Source organism: Lasiosphaeria miniovina, assembly GCF_030549165.1.
Source record: "Lasiosphaeria miniovina strain SMH2392-1A chromosome Unknown B0T26scaffold_8, whole genome shotgun sequence".
In the NCBI taxonomy this organism is placed as follows: Eukaryota; Fungi; Ascomycota; class Sordariomycetes; order Sordariales; family Lasiosphaeriaceae; genus Lasiosphaeria; species Lasiosphaeria miniovina.
Window position 1 is genome coordinate 1,555,599 of NW_026848227.1, and position 25,894 is coordinate 1,581,492.

The following is a 25,894-nucleotide window of genomic DNA, read 5'->3' on the forward strand; positions in this document are numbered from 1 at the left end:
TCTAGCCTCCTGAGGCGATGAGAGTTAGATTTCAAGGATCTGACGTGCATTTCTCGGGCGCCAATGTCCTTTGCAATCTCTTCTTGGGATTTTACTGACTTCCCTTAGCTCTAGGCTCCATTTTTCAAGCGGGGTTTTCAAGTATAGCAAGTATAATCACTTTCTCCTCCATTTTCCTTCATAAGCATATGATAAGATCCTCTACATACCCTAGCCTCCTAAGGTAGTGAGGGTTTGGCATTCGGCGATCTGAGCGTGCTCCTTTATTTAATTTAATTAGACACTAGAATTCGTACTTTGGGAATCGTAGGGCGCTTTACTAATGCCGCTGTCGGTCTTAGGGCCTGATCGGCTCGCCGTTGCGGTGTCGTTGCGGTTGGGAAAACCTGCACAAAAAAAATCGCGGGGGGCCTTGCAAGGCCACTAACCCCAATCGAGTGGTAATTTCCCACATTTATCGACCAAATTTGAGGCCGAGCGCCCGGAACGATCCGTCTCAATTTATGCAATGTATCTTCGCGGGGCTCTTCGTGACACCCTGGTCAACGCCCTTCATATGGTATAGTGCACAGCCAAATCTAGTATGGTTGGCTTTTTCCCAACAGTACGGCAACCCTTCTTCGAGAAGGGTTGCCGTACCGTCGAGATCCTACGTACTGCTGCCAATGGCTTCCATTAATAACCCTCTGCTCAACGCCGTCATCACGAAAGCTGTAGACGTGGCGACCCAACAAAGAAATCGCCCCACAACGAAATCTCTGCCCCTGTCATCTAATTTCCCGCCCTTCAACTTCAACACAACACAACTTCATCAATTCAGGCTCGAATAGCTTCAAAATACATCATGTCGAACCGTCGAGAGCAGCTAATTCAATCTGCAATACTTGCAGTTGAACAGGGCGCATCGCAGAAGCAGGCCGCGCATGACTTCGGGATCCCTCCTTCTACCCTCTGCAAACGCATCCACGGGGCAGAAAATCGAGCACAAAGTAAACAAGCCGAAAGAAACCTCTCCAATGCGCAGGAAAGCTTCCTAGCCGACTGGTGCCTCAATGAGGAGGCTGCAGGCAGGGCTCCTAGCCGTCGTCAGGTGCAGAGATTCGCTCAAGCTATACTCAATGAGGCCGGCACGAAAAAGACCATTGGGGAGCGATATGTGGACCGCTTCCTACGCCGCAACCCGGCGGTAAAGATGAAGAATTCAACCTTGTTGGAATCCTCTCGAGTCTGCGGATTTACTCGTGAAGCTTATGAAGCTTTCTTCAAGCGCCTGGCCTTCCAAATCAAGGATAAAAAGGTCATCCCGGCCAACATCGCTAACATGGATGAGCACGGCATGCAGGAGCTCGAGACCCGGGCCGGAAAGGTCATAGGAAGCTCCCTGACGAACCGAACCTACGTGAAAAGCTCTGATGCAACAACCTGGGTTTCAGTTATCGAATGCGGCACTGCTGAGGGCGTTCGTTTGAAGCCCGTGATCATATTTACCGGGGCCAGTCTTCAAGGACAACACTTTCCTGATAACTTCAACCTGACGAAGGAATTCCGGGAATGGAAGTACGATTACTCAATTACAGGCTGGAGCAACGCCAGTATTGCGCTGAAATGGCTCAAAGAGGTCTACCTGATCCAAACAAAGCCCCAAAGGCCGGGCGAATGGCGTATACTGATCCTTGACGAACATTCGAGCCATATGAACGAAAAATTCATGTTAGCGGCCTTCCAAAATAAGGTCCAGTTCGTCTATTTACCTTCTCATACATCGCACAAGTCTCAGCCTCTCGATCGCTCGGTCTTTTCACCTTTAAAGACCTATTTTAGGGAAAATACCAAGGCCCTCGCGAGCTTCACATCGTCAGCTCCTGTCAACAAGGTTCGGTTCCTTTACTGCTACAGAGATGCCTCGGGTAAAGGCATGAGTGCCCGTAACATCATGTCGGGCTTCAGTAAAACCGGGATTTGGCCCTTCAACCCGGCTTGTTTACTTGATGACCCTGAGGCGGTCAAGGACAATGAGGCACTCCCGGCCCGGCCTTCAACACCGCCGCCGACGGCCCCGAACGACGATGACAGGCTCTTCAAAACACCGCACGGCAGTCAGGACATCAAGAAGTACCAGGACAGTATTCGGAATGCCCTCAGTCCGGCTCAGCGGCGTGTGCGGGCCTTGTTTACTAAGGTCGGGAGGTCCCTGGATCTGAAGAATACAGAGATCGCGTCTTTGAAGGCACAAATTACGCATCTCACAACCGAATTAGAGGCTTCAAAGCCTCGCACGCGTAAGAGGGTATATGAAGATGGAAATGAGCGATTTGCACGTATAGAGGACATCGCCAAGGCACAAAAAGCTAGTCAAATACCCCCAAAGCGGAAAAAAACGGCTCGGGCAGAAAGCCAGCCACATGCAGTCGAAGAAGCCCGGGAAATAATCGCCCGTGGGCTCGAACAATATAGACAGGCCGAAGAAGAGGATTGAGTATTTTTTTGCTAGTTATTTTGTGTAGAAATGGATAATTTGCGCCCGTGGAGTGGGTGTGGGCATGGCGTGGGCCAATTTCGTTGTGGGGCGATTTCTTTGTTGGGTCGCCACGTCTAGTGGATGTAGCCTTACAGTATGTTGATCGCCGTCGACTACTAGGGCCACGCGACTGTGATATTATCCACCCAGAGGGGCCCTCGGGGGCCTGCCATCTTGCTGAGTCGATTCTCAGTGGCTCGGATACCCAATTCGTTGATCTTTTTCGTATGCCAAAGGCCGCTTTCCATCGATTGGTTACATGGCTACAAGAGCATACCGGGCTTAAGGGGTCCAGATACCTGACAGCCGAGCTAAAGCTTATGATCGTGCTATGGATATTCGCCCACGACGAGAGCCAGCGTAATGCTGCCCACCGGTTCCGAGTCAGCCAGTCTACTGTGAGCTCTGTTATGACGGATCTACTGGACAAGCTCGTACAGCTACACTGCGCATTCGTCAAGCCAAAAGACGATGACTGGCTCGACCCGTCTATCGACGATGCATTCTACGGTTGTATCGGGGCCATTGATGGTACATATATCCACGCCTTCAGTCCAGAGCCTCAGCAACACCAGTGGCGAACCCGGAAAGGCTTTATCGCACAGAACGTCTTCGCCGCAGTCCGATTTGATGGTGCGTTCTCGTACGTACTCGCTGGTGCTGAGGGCTCAACACACGATTCTACGCTCCTTAGCATCGCTACTGCGAATGACTTTGCGGTCCCCTCGGGCCGGTTCTACCTTGCAGACGCTGCATTTGGTAGGCATGTAGGGATTCTTACACCTTATAATGGTGTCAGATATCACCTCGAGGATTGGAGGAATGCCAAAAACCCGCCGACCACAGCAAAAGAACTATATAACATCCGGCACGCACGCCTTCGGGTTATCGTTGAGAAGGTATTCGGTATTCTAAAGAGGAAGTGGAAGATTATCCGAGCTACTGCGCCAGAGTACTCGATACGAAACCAGGTCCAGATCGTGTACGCAGTCACTGGTATCCATAACTTCCTTCTTGACACCAGCGATGAGGAGCTAGTAATTGAGGCTACACAAGAGGCTTGTCGGTATGCTGAGCAGATAATTAGGAGTCGGTATAGTAAGGATATCCGGGATGCTATTGCAGAGGTTCTATGGAGGGAGAGGGATTTCTAGCTAGTCTTCCATGACTCGGTCAGAGCCTCTTTAATATCCCGGTCTACAGTGTTCCATGCAACAGCATTTGAGTGCTCTTTTAGCTGCATGATACACGTTAAACGCTCTGCGGGGCCTAACTGGATAGAGAAGTTGTGTATAAAGTCCTTGATCGCAAGCTGGATCTCATCCTGCCCTTTCAGGCGAAGCATGGCCTCAGCCTGCTTAACCATAGCTTCTGCTGGCTTCATAGAGGCCTCAGCTTGCTTATCGAGGCTCTGGGCCAGTGCTAATACCTCTGGATTTGTATTGGCTTTCCGAACCCTCCGGTACGACGGCGCCACAGAGGGTTGGCGAGAGTTAGCATCAGTAGCTGAGCTCGTACTCAGGACCATGGCATCCTCGGTATCGCCCTCGCCCTCGCCCTCGTCGTCAGGCGTCGTAGTAGAGGGGCCAAAGGCATTACTCGCGCGGATAATGTTACGGCCATGACCAGACTGGTTGGCGTATATCGTCTCATAGTCTGACAGAGTGAACCGAGCAGTCCGAAGCCATCCAGCATCCTTATATTGCAAAAGGAAGTTATTCCAGACTTCCACAGAGCCTTCCACCATCCTCTCTTCTTCGTTATATTTCGCACCTGACTTGTTAAGGAAGGTCTTGATCGTTCGGAATCGCTTCTTCTCGTTATCGTACTTGTCCCTAATCTTCTCTGCTGACCAGTGGAAGTCTGGAAAGGATTCCTCCATTGTAACAGAGATCCTCTAGAATGCCGGCCGCGTCTCGGTCAACTTGTTGATACAGAACGCTCCAGCGATAGCCTCGTCTCGGAATAACTCGATAATCTTCGCCTGCATTTCGGTTGTGTAGATGATTTTCCTCCGCCTTGTACGCGGGGTCGACGAAGGCGCGTCAGGTGTCGGCTCGGAAGTAGGGCCGTCATCGGAGGCTTGCAGGCCGTCGTCAGAGGGTAGGTCATTAGCTTGAACAACAATAGAGGCCTCAGGAGCAGGAGACTCTACTGTGGTTGCCCTGATGCGGGGTCTTCTGGGCATCTTGACGATAGGTGGGTTGCTGTCGTGGCTGTATTTTGGTCAAAAAATTGCGGGAAGACAGGGCGGAAGTCACACGGGACTAAAATTAATTAGGAAAAGCCTAGTTACAGGGGTTTCGGGGTACATTGGCTGTGTCTCCACTTTAATTATGCACATAGCTCGTATCTTTTCCCAACCGCAACGACACCGCAACGGCGAGCCGATCAGGCCCTTAGACTTGCTTTGGCTGGGACTTGTCTTCTAGCCGTGACCTGTTTCGGTTCATAATGAGAGCGGTTAATTATCAACTACGAGGCTTTCTGGCGGCAGAAGTGACCATTAGTTTGATAGACAACTAGTCTGACGAGATCGGGCGACATCCGACAAACACTTTCGAGAAAACTTCGCCAACTTCGACACACGCCCACTTCGACATATGCCAACTTCGACATACGCCAACTTTCGATCGGAGATGCCGTCGACTACGGGTAGGCGTAGGGACCCACACACACATCGGCGGAACAAATACGGCAACCTACTACCCGCGAAGCGATCAGGCAATCGCGACGCACGCAGTGAATAGACAACTATCGCCCCTTTTTCTTTTGTGGCCTCCACGTCTGGGAGTGGCTGCTCGCAGCCTGCGGGTAGATTTCGGGTGTGCTTGCCTCTAGACAGCCCGTACCCTAACAAGGCAGCACCTTCCTTTCCTCCTTTCACGTCTGACTCACACTGCGCTCCTTGTATGTCCGAAACCGCGCTGGACTCCTTCGGGGAGTTTTTTTTTTTTTTTTTCGTGGGTCCTTGGGGGGTTTTTCCATGATATGCTGGAATGTCTTCAGTCGAAGCAAAACCAATCCCCAGGATGACCAGAATTTATATTATGTTCTCGTATAGAGAGCGGAGTTCGTCCTTCGGGTAGAGCTGTGATCTAAATAATCCGTGTCTGAGGGGTTTTTTCTCGGGGGAAATCTTGCTTGCCGTTGCGTCTTCGGGGGAGCTGGCTCTAGCCTTCAATTGTGTGGGCTTTGTGAGATGAGCACTGTGAGATCCATTGCAGCTTCGGGGGTTTGGCTTCGGCCTTTATGTGAGTTGGGAGTATGGTTCTTGTCATTCTTCTTGGGGGGTGGGGGGTGGACCATGGTCTTCATGCCTTTTCCCTCCGGGAGAACTGGCTTCTACCTTTGCAGGTATCCAGTTCTCTAGTGGGTTTTACGCGGGCTTCTGGGGGTTTCAACGACAATTTCAATTATCTACTCGGGACCCGATTATGCTGCTCTGGCCGACTTTGAGCCATCGACATTGCGTCAGCTTGCGAGAGGTCAGTGAAAGAATGGTGCCAACCCTGTCATTCCTGACGACTTCGCAGGCCCGAAGCCCTTTTTTAATTGTCTGCTGACGATGCTGATCTGGCTGACTTTAACGCCATCGACATTGCGTCAGCTTGCGAGTCATAGAGGTCAGTGGAAAATAAGTGCCAACCCCTTGTTATTCCTGACAAAATTGACTTCAGCCCCGAAGCTCTTTTCCAGTTGTCTGCTCAGGACCAATGATACACTGTGCACGACGGTACTGAGTTGGCTTGTTTGGGGTATATCGACTCCGACCCTCGACGGTCGAGAAAACCGTTGGCAAATGCAACAGACAAGAGGGCAACAGACAAGAGGTCCATACGCTGAGTGAGATAGCCCCGATACAACCGAGATGGAATTCAACGACTGTAGATTAGGAGGCCGTCAAGTGGTCAGCTAGTCCCGACGCTTTCAGGGAGAAAGAAGAGTATAGCCAATGCCAGATCAAGATGCGAAGAGTTGGAAACATTACAAGGACAAGGGCGGCAGGGAGAAAGAGCAGTACAGCCTACCCCAGTGTGGCCAACAACACTATCAACCAATAACAACAGGTTGATAACGTTGTCAAAAATTATCAACAGAACCCCTGCCACTATTCGGACCCCTGTACGCCGCCGTCCCCCCCCACCTCCTCCCCCCCCTCTCCCTCCTCCCCCTCAGAAATAATCCCTGAAGCAAACCAGCTCTTCAAGCATTGCGTCTTCTCAATAGTAGACACTCCTAGCTGCATTCGATCCCATGAAATCGTCCTCCGTGCACCTGAAAAGACCCTTTCAGGTTCGTCGCTCATCGCAGGGATCGATAAGATATCAATCGCCATTTGCGATAACCTTGGCCAAGTTGTACGTCGCTCCTCCACTAGCCACCAGTTGAGTGCAGACATCTGAATTGGGATCGCTTTCTCTCGTGTGTACGATTCGTACTCGTTGCTGTCTTGCATATCAATAGCCTCGAGCTTTCTTGCGATCTGGTCGTACTCATCGAGATCAGGTTCGTCAATCTGAGGATTTTCGATGACATCCCGGTCTTCGTACAACTCCCAAAGCTTCTTGACCCCTGTGAACGCTGGCTTCTGCCACTCCTTCTTCCAGTTCTTCTTGATGTATGTAAGTCGACGAGATGGATGAAGGATAAGTGCAGCAGCATACACCACAACTGCTTCCGTCTTCGCGTAATACTTGTCAAATAGTTGCCAACTTCGTACGATATTTGACTGAAGTGGTGACTTCGCAAAACGCTTGAGGGATTTGTCGTAATGCTGAACCAGAATATCCATCGAGAGAAGCACACCATCAAGTGTTCCGCTGTGGCCTTGAGTCGCGAGTGTTGCGCGATGAAAAGGAGCGAGGAATGCTGCAATGTCCTTGAGATAGCCCCAGTCGTCCAAGTCGAGATAATCGTCGCGAAGGTCGTCAAGCCACTTCTCCAGATACGTATGAATTGAGCCAGAGATCTCGATTGCAACCTTGAGCATGGTATACCAGCTATTCCATCGGGTCTCGTTATCGAGAGGGAGACCTCGACCAGCAAGTAGACCGAATTCTCGACTTCGAGCAGGAGAGCCACGGATATGCACAGCGATGTTGTGCAGCTTGCCGAGAGGGCCTCGCTGCCTCCATTGTGTTTGCCGATCGCTGTCGCTGTCGTCATCGAAAGTCTCAAAGAGAAAGGCCTGTACAGCAAGGTTGATGACATGGCCGGTACATCGAAGCCGGTGTTGTGAAGCATTCCATGGCAAGGCGAATTTCGATTCAAGCGATCGGCAGAGAACGTCATTCGATGGGTGATTATCTCCAATGAAATACCCAATCTTGTTGACGATCCCAAAGCTTTCGAAGACCTGGAAGATTTCCGCCGCTTGTTCGTCTCCACGATGGGTGAGAATTGGCCGGAGGCCAAGAAGGACTCGTGCCAGTTGAGATGTCTCTCGGTCAACAAAATGGACACAGATGCCGAGGAAAAGATGGCGATTTGGTGAGGTCCAGATATCAGCCGCGAAATGGATCATCGAGATAGACGATTGGAGGCGCATTCGTAGGTCGTCTTTCGCAGACAGCCAGAGAGAGTCAATCTTGTTCGAGACCGATGAATGACTGGAGATAACCCCTTTCTCAACCTCAGGATGTCCCAGAGACAAAACTGCGCGCATCGCTGGCCATTCGACAGCTCGAAAAGGGAGGTTGTGCCGTACAATGAGTTGGAGAAGAGCTTTGTTGGTTCGCTCTTGTAGCTGATGTAGCTGATGAACGGAGGAGGCCGAGGGTATCGAAGCCGGACTGGGTAGCTGCTGATCTCGTTCAACCTTGTCGACTAGAATACCATGATGTGACACAAGATGGCCTCGTGCTGCAGTTGTGCTTATACAGCGGTATTCAGGGCAGTATTTGCAATACCACACAAGATGCTTGCCGATGTGTTTGGGTTCGTCCGGCTTTGGTGGTCGAGAATGGTCCCATGTGGCGACAGCCCTCTTCTGACGGCCTTTGGTCCTGATCCCGGTCCCAGTCCCGGTACTAGAGGGAAAATTCGTCGAACCATTCGATAGAATAGAGTCTGACATCTTGAACGAAAAGACTAAGGGTTTGATGCTGTAGATATAGGAAAAATGACAGGAGTAATGAGGGATGGAGGGGGGAGGGGTAAAAAAGTGGGTCTGTGAGCCTCTGTTGATAGTGTTGATAACCGTTGTTATCGTTATCGATTGATAGCTTATCAATGTTGATTGTTGTTGGCCACACTGGTCATGGGTAAGATGTGAATCTCGGAGCAGGGTTTCCCGTCTCGGTGCCGCACTGACAAGACGGTATTCTCAGCTAAAGTCTCTTGGCTGGGCAGCAAGGCTTTGTGCGAGAAGTGACGAAAGCACTGTCTCTCAGGGCGAGTTCGGGATGACAAGGTTCTATACGAGGGCAAAGTTTCTTGGCTGGGCAGCCAAGTTCTATGCGAGGGACCAAAGCACCTTCTTTCCCCCTTGACGGTATTCTTGTCTAATGCGAGGTGCACAGTTTACTGGAAAAACGTAGCCTATCTACCCGCAAGCGAAACATATATAGTAGGGGGATAAACACGCATGAGCAACTACGACCGTAATAGAACTTTGCGCTTTTATATAGGCTCAACGATCTATGAATAGTACGGGATATAGGCTCACAGAAACCACGTAGCCCCCAAATACTGCTCTAAGGCCTTGAGAGAGTTGGGGAAGGCAAGCTTTCGGAACGCTACCAGCCGATTAGCCGTGTGACTAAGGCCTAGGCTATCAACTTTGAAGCCTAGCAGTTTGACGTTAGGGTAGGCCGAGCAAGACTTCTTGGGCGAGATCGCAATGTTGTTTTCGACCAAGATGTCGAAAGCTTTCCGCAGATGCTGTAAATGATGCTTGCGGGAGTCCGAGAAGATGACAATGTCGTCAATGAATGCTCGTATGAAGTGAGTATGCTTGGCGAGAAGTCGATCCATATGCCGCTGGGCATAGGCTGGCGTATTCCGAAAGCCCATCAAAGCAACCCTGGACTTCTCGAGGGCGCGAGGACTAATAACCGTGAATCTATCCCAATGAGGAGGATAGACGCCAAACTATTAGAAAAACGAAGTTGCATCGATAGCAGTAACGTAAGACTTACCTCGAATTGCCGAAATGATGGTAGACTATAAAGTGAGAGGAGAATTATCCGGGACAACCACTCGGCCAGAAGAACCACTCAGTTAAGCTGACGAAGGTTAATGAGAACTCTGCCTTCTTCCACCCCGTGAACGGTTCGCTAAACAACAAATACAGGAGAGTTGAAAGGTTCCGTAAGGGGTGTCGAGTCCGGGGCCTAGGTGATTTGCCATACCTAGTCTGACATGGATAAGGCTGGGTTAGGCATAGAGGCTTCGGAGACCGTAGTAGATGAACCGGGTAGAAAGACGTCTTTGGGAGTGTCGATGAGGCTGTGAACTGCCTCAGTCATATTGAAGGTTATACCTTGAGACTGGTACTGGATGAAATCCGTCATATTGCTCACTAGAGCGGCTGCGGCTCCCGTACAGTACGCGAACATGGCCATGGTTCCTAACGCCATGGCCGCTATTCCCTGTTTCTACGAGACAGGTTTATATCCACTGTCCTGGGACTTGTGAATATGGCTTAGGCTGGTGCCTTGTTCAATAACAAGGACTCGGTCCGAGCTGTCTTGCACAGCGACCACCTTGTGAGTTTTGGCATCTAAGATAGCATTCGCGGCAGCTGAGTGCTTGGCTGTAAGAGTGACAGAGCGGTCGTCGGGTAGCGGCTCATATTCGGCCGGGATAGAGGCCCGTTGGCCAGCGAGAGGTGTAATTCTCCTACCGGCCTTGACGTTCCTATCGCACTCCTTCGTCTTACGAAATACTTCCATTGTTATGGTGAAATCGTCGAGACTCTTGAAAGTAACCGTACGGGAACAATAGTCGATGTTGGCTCCGTACGGGGCCAAAAACTCGTTACCCAAGAGCAGGCCAGGAGGCAGGTCTTTAACTACCAATGCTGAGTGTGAGATCTCTATCAAGGCGGGGCAGCCGGCTTTGTTCTTGCCGACCAGAAAGAGCGAAAAGGTAGCACATTCTGTAGTCTTGATGGTTTCCTTATGTACGCTACGCAACATGCTCATACGGGGCTCAATGGAGTGTTTCAGCTTATTAAGAAAGGAGCGCGAGATAAGGGATCGAGCAGCTCCGGGGTCAAGGCAGATCTCTCCTGCTTCCGTAATAGGGGACGGCATAGCCTTGACCCTCAAGTACGAGTATTCGGACAGGGAGTTGCTGCTCGCTTGCGAAGTGACTACAGCGGGTGCCCGCATGACGACGAAGCCGGGAGCGGGAGGCCTTGTAGCTGAGACTTGCACGGCGATATCTCCTTCGTCGGAGTCGTCGTTAGGGATTTTGACTTTGGGGACAACAATCCCTACTTTGGCAGAGGAACAACGTTTGATATGCTCGAACAACAAGTTACGAGAGTCGTGTTGCTTGTGGCAATAGCCGCATGTGCGTTGAGAGAGTTCTTCTTTCGCGAAGTCCCGAATCCGTTCGGCGCACGCAGCGTTGGACGGGGAGCAGTTCTGGACGTGGGCCAACTTGGCCTTAGTTGAGGGGAAGTCGGGCCCGTCGCTCTCATTGCCGTCCGGTAGACCACCGGGAGAAGCCGCCTGGCTATGTAAGGGGGAGAGTTGGCGGCGAGAAGCTGGTTGCGAGGCCTGACGCGTCAATCGGCGAGAGAGGTCCCTAGGATGAAGCTGTAGGACGTTCCCGAAGTTGATACTGCAAGGCTGGTTTTGAGCTCCGACCTGAAGAGGAGGATTAACATGCTGCTGTATGGGGAACCCAGCCGGGGCACCATAGGTGGCGGGACGTGGTCCACGAGGAGGCTGACCGCGTTGTCCGGCGACTGGCGTGGGGTTTTGGGTAGCGAGCGTTGGGTTAGCCAAGCGCTCTGTTTCGTAGAAGCGTTGGGCTTGTCCGGTAGAGACGCCAGTGGCATTAAGATGGGCGGCCGGCGTGTTGGACTGGAGAGGTACACCGCTTGCACGGGTTGCTCCGAGGGGTTTAGGCGAGGTCTGGTGGGGGAGAGCGAACTGCACTGTCGGAGAGGGGTTCTGGTGAAGATCGGTCTCGTCGGCGCCTTTGCCGCCTATGGCCTGCAAAATAAGGTCCATTTTTCTACAAAGGTTATCGTTGGCGATGCAAAACTCTGTTCTCTGCTTGTCCATCTCAGATCTGAACTCCTGGCCCTGACGATCTACCAGCTGTGTTAACTGGTCGAGGACATGCTGTAGTTGACCGATTATCTGGTCAAACATGCCGTCGACTGTTCTACTAGGCTGAGCCATATCCCACTATACGCCCAGGTTTGGGCTTTCTGGATATGTGAGAGAATAGAGGTTGCTCTTGAACTCGGCGGAGGATCATTCAATTGACGGCAAAGCGGTTAGCTAGCGTTCCCACAAACGTTCGCCCAAAAGGAAGAGTTGGGAGAATTCGGCTACTTGGCGCCCCAGTCGGGTTATTGCGAGGCAGGGTTATTGCGAGGCAGGGTTTTGGCGCGTTTCCTCAATGGATTGTCGCTCTAAGAGAAAATAAGAGGGTTGAAATCTTTTGCTCACGATACTTCCGTGGAAGTGTGAAAGGTATGCTCGGGTAGAATTGTAGGTGTGCTCGGGTAGAAGTGCAGGTGTGCTCGGGTGAAAATGTGGGTGTGCTTGGTCGCGGGATACGCGTGCGGCATTATAGTAATGCCGTGGCACACCGCCCTACTTGCCGCCTTCGTCCTTATCTATGGAGGTCCTCATGTAATCTACCGATACGCACGGCGGCATGTCCACTGTTGGCATGCGCGATTGAGGCTGTTCCTGCATCAGACCGGCTCCCTTTACCTCGTCCAGAAAACCCCAAATGAACGACTACCACGGGCTCACTTTACCTTGTCCAAAAAAAACCTAAATGAGCGATTGCGACCGACTCCCTTTGCCGCGTCCAAAAAAACCCCGAATGAGCGACTGCGACTGACACCCTTTGTCTCGTCCAAAAAACCCGACTCCCTTTGCCTCCAAAACCCGAATAAGCCACAGGCGAAAAGCGACCCCTACGTTGCCAGCTGCCAAGGACCTACGGGTAGATAGCCGGACACCACCACCACCTTCTACTACGCTCCTTGGATGTAATCCAGAGCGAGCTGGATATCCCTCAGGTGTCCTCCTTGTCCCCAATCGAGAATGGCTACCACACACTGGTGGGGGCATGTAAAGTGCTCCGCACTTGACACTAAGAAAGTTTCGTTGTCAACAAGGCGCTAATGAGCGCGGGAAGTTTGCCTCCAGCACGCAAAGCCTGCCAGGCTCGTCATCAATAGACAGCGTGCCTGCGACGGCCACCCTATTGATATTAATATATTTGGCCTACAAGCCTCTAGTTGCGAAGACGGTGTTGAGCCGCACGTAACAGCAGGATCAGAAAGGGCGACTCCCGATTATAACCTTAGTTATGCCGGCCGTCCCAAGGTGCCCTGGGCTTCATCCGAGCCCGTGTAGCGGTGGCTGCGGAGCTAGTGCTATGTGCTGGCAAATTCCTCGAATTTGGGCGTCGGAAAATCTGCAAGAACGCATTCCAGCGTCATGGAGGTGAATGCTGAAGACATGTTGGTTGATTAATACCTCGGCAGGAGCACAGTTGGTAGTGGTTTGTCAGATCCGTCGCCCTAGACAGCTACGGTGGGAAATGGCGCTAGCCAAGCCTACTGCAACGCCCGCTATCGCCATCTCGGCTAGGTGACGCGAACGTGTTAGGTACACGTATTACTTTCAGTGTCGAAATATTACGCTTGCATCTTTAACTCCGTAGAGATCAACTCTTACAGCCAAGGGCGTTCGCCACTGGCACTAGGCGTTAAGCCTTGGGTCTGGGTAGTCGATTGGTTGCTCTCTGGGAGGGTGGAGGTGGGCGAGTTTGACGGCTTTTTCTTCAACCTAGTTAGGTACCTAACCCCTGCGTCATTACCGGAAAGCAAACACAACCATAATGTCACTGCACATCACTTTTCGTCGTGAGGTCCATTCCAAAGGGAAGGAGAGAGGTGTATTCCCCATTGAAATGCCTTAGAACCTTTATAATATCCATCCTCTATTGTAACACTTAGACATACCACCACTCCCTCCCGGTATCCCACGTTCATTTGAAGGGTAAGCGCCTGTCTGTCTGATCTCTATCTGGCTAATTGTCTTCTTTTTCCAGCATTCCACACTCCCCTTCTGTCCAGCATCATCTTTATCACTCACTGAGCTGTGCCGTGCCGTGCTGTGCCTGTGCCGTGCTGTGCCGTGCCATTGTGCTATTATATAGGTTGGGACCAAGTTGCAAAGCGATGCCTAGTAATACTATGTAAAGCTATGCTATACTAGCCCAAGTAATTCAAGGCTAATGTCTTAGTCCAAACAAATGGGAAGGGAAAAAGAGTCACGACAATAAGGTCGTATCTGGTGAAATAAAACGCAAAAAGGGGAAGGGTGTGCGGACCAAAAAAAAAAAGAGAACAGACCACAGACACGTGATTGGATAGAGGGTTTGATGGTAGGGGGTTGAGCATGTGAAGGCAGAAACAAGACCGAAAGGAGAAAGGAAAAGAAAAAAGAAAAAGTAGGCTCGTCCGTCGCAGTTCGCTACAACTGTGCAGCAAAAAGCCTCTTCCCTGTCTCCCTCCACTCTTCGGCCTATCCCGCGATGCCGATCAATTCTCCTAACTCTCCCGCTTCGCGAGACGTTTTGCGCTGACTACTGTAGCTTCCGTCGACTACAGCAAACTGCCGATTCGAGCACCCCGCTAAGTCCGCTCCGCAACCCGCCAACCGATTCGGCGCTTTCGGCGAACAGCAACAAACCTAGACAATGGGCGCGCGCCACCCAGGTTCGAAGACGCCACCGCGATTGCTCTCTCCTCCATAAACACCCGCGTTGACAGAGCGTGGTTTTAGATCTCGGGCCGCCGTACAATCTCAGAGCAGAGACCATTGTGACGGATCTGACGACCGAGCTTCCGCCATGGATTCACTCGTGCTACGGTCCCGGCAGAGACGCGCCCGAGCAGCTTTTCGGAGGCTATCCGCTCGAACAGAGCTTTGAAGAGATCAGGTTGCACTATACACAGGCAGCGATGTCGGGAAACCCCCAGACTGCCGTAAGTCAAGCTTTGCGCGTCCAGACTAACCAAGAAAAGAATTCGCTGACTTGCTTGCCAGTTGAACGAGATTGAAAGCTACAAACAGGCCAAGCATGCGCTGCTGCTGTTGCCGTTGCCCTAGCTGTAGTTTGTGACCATGTCCTCGGAAGGGTAGTAGCTGCCGAGCAATTCCTCGCCCGACTCCAGGGCAGTGCCGGAGCTGAACATGTCGTCCTCTATCTTGATGCCCATTTTCATTAAAATTCGGCGTCTGAAGAGACGGTCCAGCTACGAGGAAGGAGCTAGTGGGTATACTGGGCGAGTTTTGGACATGGTGGTCCATGGTCTCCCTCGATGAGGCGGCGCCCTCCTCCAGTTAGAACGCCGCTACCTGTTGACTTTGCCTTGGGTATGAGTTTGCGAGATATTCCGGCACCGACTCCCTCGATACTAAGCTAAAATGATCTGGTAACGTCCAGCTAAAAGGAGAAGACTGAGTGGAGGCCGCGGGCTTGAGAAACGCAGCTATAGAGGAACTTTGTCGAGAATAATTATCAAACTCGTCGCTAGCACCGTGCGTCCGTACTAGAGTGCACCACAACGAATCCCACTGGGTTTGTCCTAGGGGCGTGTATGTCTGTTGCTGGCCTTAGGCGGCGTGGTAACACAGCGCGCCGCCCACCTGAATACTGATATCAAACTGTACTTGCCAAGCAGGATTAGCTGAAGACTGGTTCGTCACTGCTGAGGGGTTAGCCGTCTGCGTTATCGGCTGGGGAAGCAGGATGTAGGCTGCTTCGAGGCTCGTAAGCTCTGCGTACTCCTGCATTTTGAGGAATGATTGCGTGGTGCGAGACTGTCTCGGGTCGATAGCGGGGGGGGAGTAATTAGATCCAAGTCTTTGGAATTCTCTGGGCCTATGACGAAAAAGTCTTGGGCCAATATGGGAAAAGATCAATAACAGGAGGTTATCATGCAGATTGGTCCTAGAACTTGTAGTGCGGTACCTCCAAAAGATAGCATCCCGGACCCTGAAGGAGATCGTGAGAAGTAGGACCAGGTGGTGACAGACATGGAAGTCTATTTCCCTGGGAGGGGGTGAAGAAGTCGCACTTGACGAAGCGAATAGAATGTGAGTATGTATATGAGTTTCGTAGACTGGAACAAGAACGTCTAGTCTAGACACGTATGTATTGCAAACAGGAAGGGAGCTTTGGTGGCTGACGCATATCGCATGGGCACTGGGTATATGTCAGCCAGCGGTCTCGGGAAAGCCAGAGGACGCCCCATACGTATCAATGCGGTTGCAGAAGTGGCCCATAGCATGCCCCATGAGCTGCAATAGCTTGGACGATACCGCAAGCCCGACCCTACTAAGACTTCAGAACCGGAAAAGCTGCTGTTATTCGCTGGCCAAAGAGGAATACGGGAGCCGTGGCGTTACGGGCACCTGAGCCGGCGTCTAACAAGTTCATTGTCTGTGTGAGGGCCTGGTCCTCCAGGCCTCCCAGACGCTCTGACTAATCAGACGCCAGTTGGGTGAATCCACCCGACCAGCCAGAGCCCCACCTTGAGACGCCCTGGAAGAATCTCGCGACGGGAGGCTTTTGAGCTTCTTTTCCCTTTTCCCTTTAGTTTAGAATCTTCGTCTATAGCGCCCAATAGAGGAGTTCCGCCCTCATTCCAAGCCGGCCGTGACAGTCTGCTGTAGCTTGTTCCTTCTCTGAACTTCCACATACCCCCCCGATTAGAATATCCACAAACATATTATTTACTAGCTATTTACAGCTAATTAGATCTTCCTCTATATTTCAAAATCTGAAAACATCACTTCACTTTCCATTCTATACTGAAGAAATGTGGCAGGAATATAGCCATGTTAGGCCCAGGTAGCGATTTTATGCCATACAACTGGCCATACCGACTCGCAACCTAGACCCTCATCCCTTTGCCTTGGGTGCCCACCGATGAAACTTAGGGATCTAATAAATCTCTTCAACCTCTAGAATAAAGTTCAAACTCACTGATTTCGACTGCTTTATCCCAGCTGTGACGTGTTACAATCCTGGCTCAAGTCTGCAGGAGGCGCTGGAAGCCGACTGCTGATTGGGCAGCACTGGCGAGCAGGACGGGCCCCACATGAGCTCGGTGCGGCCAATCAGGCGGCGCTCAGTGCGTTCGGGTGCCAAGACTGGGAAGACCCACTGAGCAGAAAGAACAACCAATCAGGAAAGTGCTCAGTTACCATTGAGAGCTCAGTCGTCCTTGAAGACTGAGCGCCCCGGAGGCCCTGAGCACTGTAAGGGAGAACCCTGATTGGTCCGCCTTAGATAGATATATACGACGACCGTAGCCACGGTCCTAGATAGTTCTTGCTTGGTTCTTCAAGCAAGCAATACACATTCACTACACTCATACACTTTGAGTGGCATTCCGATTTGACTGTATTACCCGTGCAATAGGAGCTTGCCCTTTGTTCTATCTTCATAATTACCAACCCCAGCATCCTGTGGAGCCCGTGCTCCCTTACAGACAGACGACCCTAACAGTCGAGTGGTTTGTAATATGACGGCAGTCAATAGCAAGAGGGAAAAGCATCGCTAATGTAGCTATACCATTGTCTAAGGATTCCAAGATAAACAAAGGAAAATTTACATAGGAGTTGTTCATATACAGGGAGTTGTTCGTGTGCAGGCTTTTTGTGGCGGGGCAGCGCACGGGCCCATGCCGCTTTTTGGGTGCCAAGACTTATATTCCCGATTGGGGCTAGTGCGGGGTCAGCTGCACGGAGGGGTCAACAGTGGTGTCAGATTAGCCCATGCCAAGTCACGTGGTTGACCCCGGTCGTGGCGCCGATCCACCGCAGGGGGGGGGCTGGTGCGCCACAACAGAGACTTCTAGAAGAACGGGCGAGAGCTAGGAATTGAAGGAACACACAAGAATACACACAATTGAACCTACCCAACCGTGCAACTGACTAAATCCAACAAGTGGTGGCCGTGACGTCAGCGTTACTGGTTAGAATGCCTAATTTCTGGCTCACCGATTTCCTCTCCAGGGTCTGCACATTTCGATCAGTTTTCCAATTTCCTCTCTAGGGTCTACACATTTCGATCGGCTTGCCGACTTCCCACCTATGACCAGCATTTTCTAACAGTTAATCTCTAGAACCGTATGGATTAGTCAATATGGCGGAGCGTTTACTCGGCAACCCGGCCTGTTCCCAAGCGCTAAAGACTTGTACGACCTTCGCGGGCTCACTCTCTTTCTCAGCAAGCTTGAGCCTATCAACCTAGACCAAGAAACAAGTGATATAAACGAGTATTACCACTCAGGCGGTGAAGCCGATAGCCCAGACTAGGTACAACTCCGCCTGTGGAGATACACAAACCACCTAGCGAATCTCTTGGTGCGGCACCACAAGGTACTGGCAATCATGCCAGCCTACCAAGGCAAACTATTCTTTCAAGTGGTTGAATCGGCAGATCCCACACAGGTCGAAGAAGACTCCATGTTCAAGCCGCAGGTCGAGGAGGACCTCACGCTCAACCGGCAGGCCGAGAAGGACTATTACAAACCACTCGACTGTTAGGGTCGTCTGTCTGTAAGGGAGCACGGGCTCCACAGAATGCTGGGGTTGGTTGTAAGAGAAGGCAGGTACGCCTGATCAAGGTGGTCACAATAGGAGCAACAAGCAGGGCGAGCAATGACTGGTATTGGCGTAAGACTTCAACCTGGCCTGAGCTAAAGAGGTGTGCGAAGGCCATGGTCTATATACACGTGAAAGGGGTTACGAGTCATCCTTGCGTAGCCAGGGTGGTAGTGGCGATAGTGCGTGGCCCTGTTAGCGGTGGCGATAGTGGCGACGGTGGCGAGGGTGGCCCTGGTGGCGGTGGCCATGGTGGTTACGAGGGTGGTTTCCTTACATTTCTTCATCGCAAAGCAACCTGGCTAAATGCCTCCCTTTGACCAGCCCGCTTCAGGCTTGCTCACTCGTACAGCTCTTATGGAAGCCGCGATACATTATTAATCGTAGCCTTCCCCGTCTCCTCTATTAGTATCCGATTTCTAATCTCAGACTCCATTTGAGTCTATAGCAAATACGTACCGCGTATTAACCCTCCTAGCGGATAGATATATCGCAGCTCGAGTTGTGGGTTACAAATACTCAGATACCAGCTCGAGTTATGAGTTGCAAATATTCCGATATACCAGTGCACCGACATGGGCTCTTCTCCAACTATCGCCCTTCACATGGCGCCTGTGTACAACCATGGCCCTTCACATGGCTGCTCGCCCTTCACATAGCTGCTCGCCCTTCACATGGTTGCTTGCCCTTCACATAGCTAGTATTTAAGCAAGAGCCTTTTCGAATTCATCCCATGAGAGTTTGCGCGATATGGTGATGTTGTGCTGGTGACTTCTCCGCGTCTCCTTTCTCGTGTACACATACTTAGGGAGCCTAGCGGCCAGCGACTCCTGGATATGTCTCGACAGACCAGGGTTGTCGATGCTGTTAATGAACTTCCAGATAAGAGCCACGTCGGAAATCGGTTTGTCCTCTTTATATTCCTTATTAAGGAAGCGGTAGGGGCGTTTGAAGTCTCGCCTGCTTTGGGGATGTAGGGTACGTTTTGGACCATCAAGAGGTGAATTGTGGCTAGCCAAGCGACGGGTGCCGCTATGCTCTAGGCCTTTGTCTTGAATAATAATCTGACGCTCTCTAGTGTCTGGTTCAAGTTATTAGAATTGCCATCTTGGCTTCGACGCAGTGTGTACTTACCAGGTTGGGTCTCTATGTCAGCTGCCTCGGCGAGGATTGAATTGCTGATAACAATCTGGCGCTCTTGCGTGTCTAGTTGAAGTAATTAGAATTGCCATCTTGGCTCGACGTAGTATATACTTACCAGGTTGGGTCGCCATATCAGCTGCCTCAGCGAGGCTTGAATTGCTAACAACAATCTGGCGCTCTTGCGTATCTGGTTCAAGTAATTAGAATTGCCATCTGGGCTTCGACGCGTGTGTACTTACCAGGTTGGGTCGCCATGTCAGCTGCCTCGGCTTCATTGCTGATAGTGGAATGATTGCCCCTTCGAATGGCTTCGATGCTCTCGTATATCCTGACGAGGTCTTGCTGGAGATGGGTGAGTTTATTGGCGAATTCGGAAAACGTTTTGGTCACTTCCTCCTTGCCTTGGTCAACTTGCTGCTTTAACTTGTTGACATCGGAGGTGATTTTTTCTGACGTCGCCTTGGACTCGGCGAGAGCGGCCGTGACAAGTTGCTGGTTACGTTCTGACGTCGCCTTGGACTCGGCGAGAGCGGCCGTAACAAGTTGCTGGTTACGTATAAGGTCGTTTTGCAACGAGGTGGTGGAGGCGTTGGCTTGTCTGGCATGTTCATCAACGGCCGTTGTCAAAACTCTCACTTCTCGGCTAGTATACTGAGCACTCAGATAGCTGGCCCAGTTGTTGTTTAGTGAATGATGTGGCTCCTCGAGGTTTGACGCTGGAGCCATCGAAGACTGGGACGACAGGGAATCCTCGGGGGGGCTTGTTAACGCTGGAGCTTCCATCGAAGACTGCGACAACAGGGAATCCTGAGAGGGGTTTGTTAACGATTGAGTTTCCATCGAAGACTGCGGCAACAGAGAATCCTCGGAGGGGTTTGTTAACGATGGAGTTTCCATCGAAAACTGCGAAGACATGTCGAATATCTATTGCAGCACTCGTGCTGTCAATGGTATGTCGGTCTCGTCGTGGATATATTAGAGATGGCACTGCTTGCCAAACCGATGGAACCTCTCAACGGTAAAAATTTAGTTGTGGACTTGTGTGCCGAAACCGAAATGGGTAAAAATTTAGTTGTGGGCTTGTGTGCGATGTTGCCCTAAATAGTATTGGGAAGGCATAGCCTTGGGAAGGCACATCCCGAGAACCTTTTTCCCCGTTCCTCAATCTACAAGGAAGGAGCGGCAACAGGCAGGCGTCGGAACAAGCCATGATGCTGCTCCTTCCCTAGAGATTGGAGCGGGCAAGAGAACAAGTCGCACGCGGCAGACAAGAAGCGGAAGAAGCAGACAAGCACGGGCAGCAAGAAGCAGACAGCACGGGCAGCAAGAAGCAGACAAGCACGGGCAGACAAACGCAGGCAAGACTCGGAATCGTCGAGCAATAACAGGGCACATACAAGTTTGGCAACAGGGGCAGGGCACATACAAGTTCAGCAACAGGGCACAAGTCGGCAACAGGGCAGGGCACATACAAGTTCAGCAACAGGGCAGGGCACATACAAGTTCACAGGGGCAGGGCATATACAAGCTCAGCAATAGGGCATGGCAAGGGCGAAGACTGCCCTGTAGACACTTGCTGAGAAGAGTAAAGTTGTTCGCTGCTAGCACCCCTCTTGGCTGTCGACTTTTTAAATATTCCTCGGCTAAGTTTTGCTGGTAGATACAAGTTTTAGCTGAGCACACAAGTTTGCTGAGTAGACACAACTTTCTGCTGTGAACACAACTTTCTGCTGTGGACACAAATTTCTGCTGTGGACTTTGCCGTGCCACGTCACTTCCAGCCAAGGCAAGCGCGAGCCCCAAGTACACAAGCTGTTTGCCGTCGGCACGCTCCTGGCTGTAGACTTTTGCCTTTTGGCTTCTACGTCCCCGGGGGCTAGGGCAAGCGTAAAGCCCCCTGTAGACACTTGCTGAGAAGAATGAAGTTGTTTGCTGGCACCCGATTTTGGCTTCCTCTACGCGCCTCGCACACGAATGGGAACACGAGAATAGTTACGGATTAGGCAGCGATAGAACGAGGACGAAATTGGCAATGAATAGATTACGGTTTTCTCGATAAATTCTTCCTAGTGAGGGCCGAACATGTGTGATATAGATAGGTGGTGAGGACTGTGATAACGGTGGGCGAAGACGTTGCTGGCCATCGGTTGCGGAGTATTGTGTTGCCTTGATTTCCTTTGCCCTCTGGCTTGTTATGGATGTACCCGTTTTGTCCTTTAATCTCAGGTAAAAACATGGCGCGGCACACAAACAGCCCAAAATAAACTGATAACCAGCCAGCCTCCCTATTCGAAAAACCTCGTGATATGATCAAAAGACCTCCACACCACTAGATGATATAGGCCGAATGGTCAAGGTATGTGCCAGGGAAAAAGTTGCCAAGCCATTCCTTGCGCGCGTTGGCCTTCTTCTTGGAGAAGGCCAGATCGAACAGTTGGGACTCTAACATTCCCAACACTGGCCAGTGAGGCCTGCCCCGGCCAGTGAAGCCTGCTCTGGCCAGTTTGTAGCGCTCACGAGGTTGACGGGGTCTCGGGGCAGTAGTATGCCTGCCCGAGGTATATGTTGTATGTAAGAGAAGGTAGGTACGCCTGATCAAGGTGGTCACAATGCAGGCAAGAAGGTAGGGGAGCAATGACTTGTATTGGTGTAAGACTTCAACCTGGCCCTCGCAAAGGAAGATGGGCGAGGGCCATTGTTTATATACCTGCTCAGGGGTTCGGCCCGGGCATCAGTCTGCGGTCGTGGCGCCACGGCGTAGCGTATGCCAGCTGGCAGTGTTCTAGCCAGTTGGTGACAAGTGGTGGGCGCGCACCCTGTGCGCGCAGTTGGTGTTTGGGGTGTCCTTTTCCTTACATTGTAGAAGCCTGCCCGAGGTGTATGTTGTGGAAGCCTGCCCGAGATGTAGGTTCCGGAAGCCTGAGCCGTTATTACGTACAGAAAGTTGTATATTACCGCTAGAGAAGTATTTGGCCATGTGGCCGGTCGACCCGCCGTACTGCCACGCTCTCGTGAGCGGGGAGACCTTTGTGAACCACTTCAAGTTGTTGAATGAGGTCTTGATAGCGTCTGTGTCAAACATGACTGTCTTTGTTAATCTCTGTAGCCTTGAGGGACTGTGGGACTTTGGCGGTAACCAACATGGGTTCTACCGGTGGCTAGAGCTGGGTGTCGGCCAGGGTATCGCGTGCCGGTAGCGGGCCGGCATGGAAGCTTCCCCCGGCCGTTAGAGTTGTGTTGTAGCATAGTGGCACTTGCGGAGGGACCTTGCTTGGCTTTGAGGGCCTCATTCTTCCATTTCCACGTGACCAAGGCCTTCTCCGGCTCACACCAGTAGCATTTGCCTCTCTTCGGGATGTGTACCATCTACCGAACACCAACCACCGAAAAACAACAGTTCAATCTAATAAAGGCCTTCCTTACCGTCAAAACACATCTTCAAAAGCCTCTCAACGCATTAACAGTTTTGTTACATAACAGTCTTGTTATAAGTTGCAGACATGTCCAGCTCTTCGTATCTTTCCTTCGCATTATCCGCATTATCCGTATTATACCTTGTCATTACTTCTTCTTGCCCTAGCTGCCTTTGTATTCGAGCTTGTAGAGGGAGTTGTCGAGGGGTTTGTGAAAGGGTTTGTCGAGGGGTTTGTCGGTTTGTCAAGGGGTTTGTCGGTTTGTCGAGGGGTTTGTCGGTTTGTCGAGGGGTTTGTCGAGAGGTTTGTCGAGGGGTTTGTAGAGAGTTGAACAAAGGAAGCGAATCGCTTCTCTCTAGCGGACTCATTGAGAATTTGAGAGAAGCTCTTGCAGTCAAGTTGCTCTTGTTCAATCTGGTACTCCCATACGCCCAAGTCGTCAGGTTAGGCGTCTTCAACAAGGCCGCCAAAGAGAAGCAGTTCGACCAGAGTTAACCCCTCTAGGATGCCTTGTTAATCTGGTATTCCCAAAGACGGAAATCGTTAGAGTAGGCGTCTTCAACGAAGCTGAGGGCATTCTGGAGGCTGGTCGTCTCCGAGAAGGGGCGTTGATCGGTTTCTCGGGAACTGCAGTCGGTTAATAAAGCTGCACATATTGTCAAAGCTTTCCCAGCGCAAGGTAGCAAACTCCAAAGGTCTCGGCGTGAGAGCTTCCCTAGGTCGGGAATGGCCTTGCAGACAATGTCAAAGGTCCAGCCGTGCTGACTAAGGATTTGAACGACTGTAGGGTCACTCAGCGATGTGAGGAGGAATGAGGCCGCCTTGCGATGGCCTACAAACCACTCCTGGTATTCTTTCCTTGTGGTGGCCCTGTCAGGTTTAGTCTCTTCAATGTATTGCAGGAGCATGGCACCCCCTAGGGCCAAATGCCGGTTTTCTAGGCTTCCAAGTTCTCGTCGCCCTTGAGAACTGAACCGTCATGATGGTGAGGGCTTCGTGGTGGTGTTGTGGGCTTCGAGAGTGCTTGTAGGCTTTCGTGTGTGCGCTAGGGCGTTGTAAGCGAAGATTCGGCAATTTTGCGCTGCTGGGCGTTGGATTTGGCGATGTGGGCCTGTAGAAATGGTAATTTCTAGGGCTTCAGGGTGCGCCTTCAATCGTGAAGAACCAATGTGAAAGCGGAAAGAGACTCATAACCTTTTGGTAGAAACAGATGACTGCATTGCTTAGAAGACTCGCTATCTGGGCTGCGCCGGAGGTGATGGTCTTGTTGGATTCACCAGGGTACCGGTACTGGACTCAACAGGGCGTGGCTGCACGCCGAAAACTGATGGTTCAAGTGATGGATTGTAGATGTCTGTTCTTCTCTCTAGCTTTCTGGCAGTGCCAGAAAGCCCGTTCTTATACTACTATTGTGGTGGCGAAGTTGGTGGCGAAGTCTCTATCTAGAACCTTCGAGGCCCTTCTGCTTGACAAATTCCAACAGGTCTGGATAAGTGGAAGCCATAACTTGTCAGCAAAAAACAAGTGTCTACAGAGCAGGAGGCTCGCGCTTGCCTTGGCAGGGAGCTGACGTGGCACGGAAAGGCAATGTCCACAGCCGGAGCGGGTGCGGCAGCGATCAACTTAACGTCTACAAGACAGGGCAGAGGGGCTCGCGCTTGCCTTGGCCCCCGGGGAACGTAGACGCCAGAAAGGTAAAAAGTCCACAGCAGGTGCCGGCAGCGAACAAATTTGCACTTCTCAGCAAAAAAAGTCCACAGCAAAGGGGTGCCGACAGCAGACTGTGACTACTAAGGGGGCTCGCGCTTATCTGCGGGGATCAGTGACGTGGAAGCCGGAAAGGCAAAAAGTCCACAGCGGGTGATAGCAGCAAACAACTTTACTCGGCAAACTTGTGTCTACGTAGTTAAAACTTATATGCTACTTAGCGAACTTGTGAATTAGGCAGTTGAGGCGCGGAGGATGATTTGAAAAGTCCACAGCCAAGATCGGGTGCCAGCGAACGACTTTGCACTTCTCAGCAATAAACAAGTTTCTACAGGGCAGAAGGGCTGCCTCGCCGGTGATATGGAAGCCAAAGGTCCACAGCCAACCGGTAGCGAACAACTTTCCACTGCTCAGCCAAGACTTGTGTACTTTTAGCAAAAAACTGGTGTGCTACTCAGCAAAACTTGTGTACTACTCAGCGAACTTGTGCGAGGCGCGTAGAGGAAGATTTGAAAAGTCCAAAGCCAAGATCGGGTGCTAGCGAACAAATTTGCACATCTCAGCAAAAAACAAGTGTCTACAGGGGGGCTCGCGGCTGCGTTGGGGCCTGATTTTCTCGCGAAAAATGAACTAGTTTTCGTCGTTTTTCGCGAAAAGGGGTGACTTTGCAACCCCTGTTGCAAGCGCTTACGCCAAGATGTACTGCATGGGGCCCTAGTTAGGGTGTGATTCCTTGGCCATCTCAGTGCGGCCTCAGTGCGCACTGAGGTACAAAAAAGCGGGGCTAAAATGCTTTGTACCCGTACTAGTCCCTTTTAGGCAAACGGTGTAAAAAAATATCCCTGCATCTTTTCTTCTACACTGTACGCCTTCTTTTTCTTCTACTCTACACCTTCTTTTCCAGCTAGCCAACCAAGCCATGCAGAACCAAGCCGACTGGAAAGACCTCGAGGGTCTTCTCGACCCTGAGATCCAGCCTATTCTCGATGAAGCTCAAGCTACTTTCAGCATGGAGTCCCAAAGCCAGCCGATTGAATCCCAAAGCCAGCCGACTTCCCAGTCCTCCCAGCCCTCCCAGATACGCCGAATCACACAGGGAAACTTTGCCTATACATCTGAGATGTACGAAGCTATCATGGAACTTTTCCGGGAGCGGACAGTGGCTGGTGACTTCAACGTCCCTCGCGCAGGTACCCAAGCAGTCGGGCTCGATATTGTTTCTACCAAGATGAAGGAATTGTTTCCAGCCTTTCCTTGGGAGAGGAAGAAGATTAAGATCA

The 25,894-nt window shown here is 51.3% G+C and overlaps 4 protein-coding genes across 4 annotated transcripts; 2 read left to right on the top strand and 2 right to left on the bottom strand.

Annotated features, from left to right (window-relative positions):
* Positions 1 to 14,431: 14,431 nt before the first annotated feature.
* On the top strand, positions 14,432 to 14,844 carry B0T26DRAFT_756901 (uncharacterized protein; the record flags this gene model as incomplete). The annotated part of the gene is made up of 3 exons (XM_060446175.1): positions 14,432 to 14,450; positions 14,518 to 14,720; positions 14,782 to 14,844. 3 exons carry the CDS (start codon positions 14,432 to 14,434, stop codon positions 14,842 to 14,844), a joined length of 285 nt encoding a protein of 94 aa, XP_060290202.1.
* Positions 14,845 to 18,159: 3,315 nt separating this feature from the next.
* On the bottom strand, positions 18,160 to 18,602 carry B0T26DRAFT_681029 (uncharacterized protein; the record flags this gene model as incomplete). Its single annotated transcript, XM_060440591.1, has 2 exons — positions 18,160 to 18,365; positions 18,497 to 18,602. 2 exons carry the CDS (start codon positions 18,600 to 18,602, stop codon positions 18,160 to 18,162), a joined length of 312 nt encoding a protein of 103 aa, XP_060290203.1.
* A 453-nt stretch (positions 18,603 to 19,055) lies between these two features.
* On the bottom strand, positions 19,056 to 19,322 carry B0T26DRAFT_658108 (uncharacterized protein; the record flags this gene model as incomplete). Its single annotated transcript, XM_060438840.1, has 1 exon — positions 19,056 to 19,322. A coding segment is annotated over one exon (267 nt), but the record flags the coding sequence as incomplete, so codon positions are not given.
* A 2,781-nt stretch (positions 19,323 to 22,103) lies between these two features.
* B0T26DRAFT_731013 (uncharacterized protein) lies at positions 22,104 to 22,351 on the top strand (the record flags this gene model as incomplete). Its single annotated transcript, XM_060443031.1, has 1 exon — positions 22,104 to 22,351. A coding segment is annotated over exon 1 (223 nt), but the record flags the coding sequence as incomplete, so codon positions are not given.
* Between the last annotated feature and the right edge of the window lie 3,543 nt (positions 22,352 to 25,894).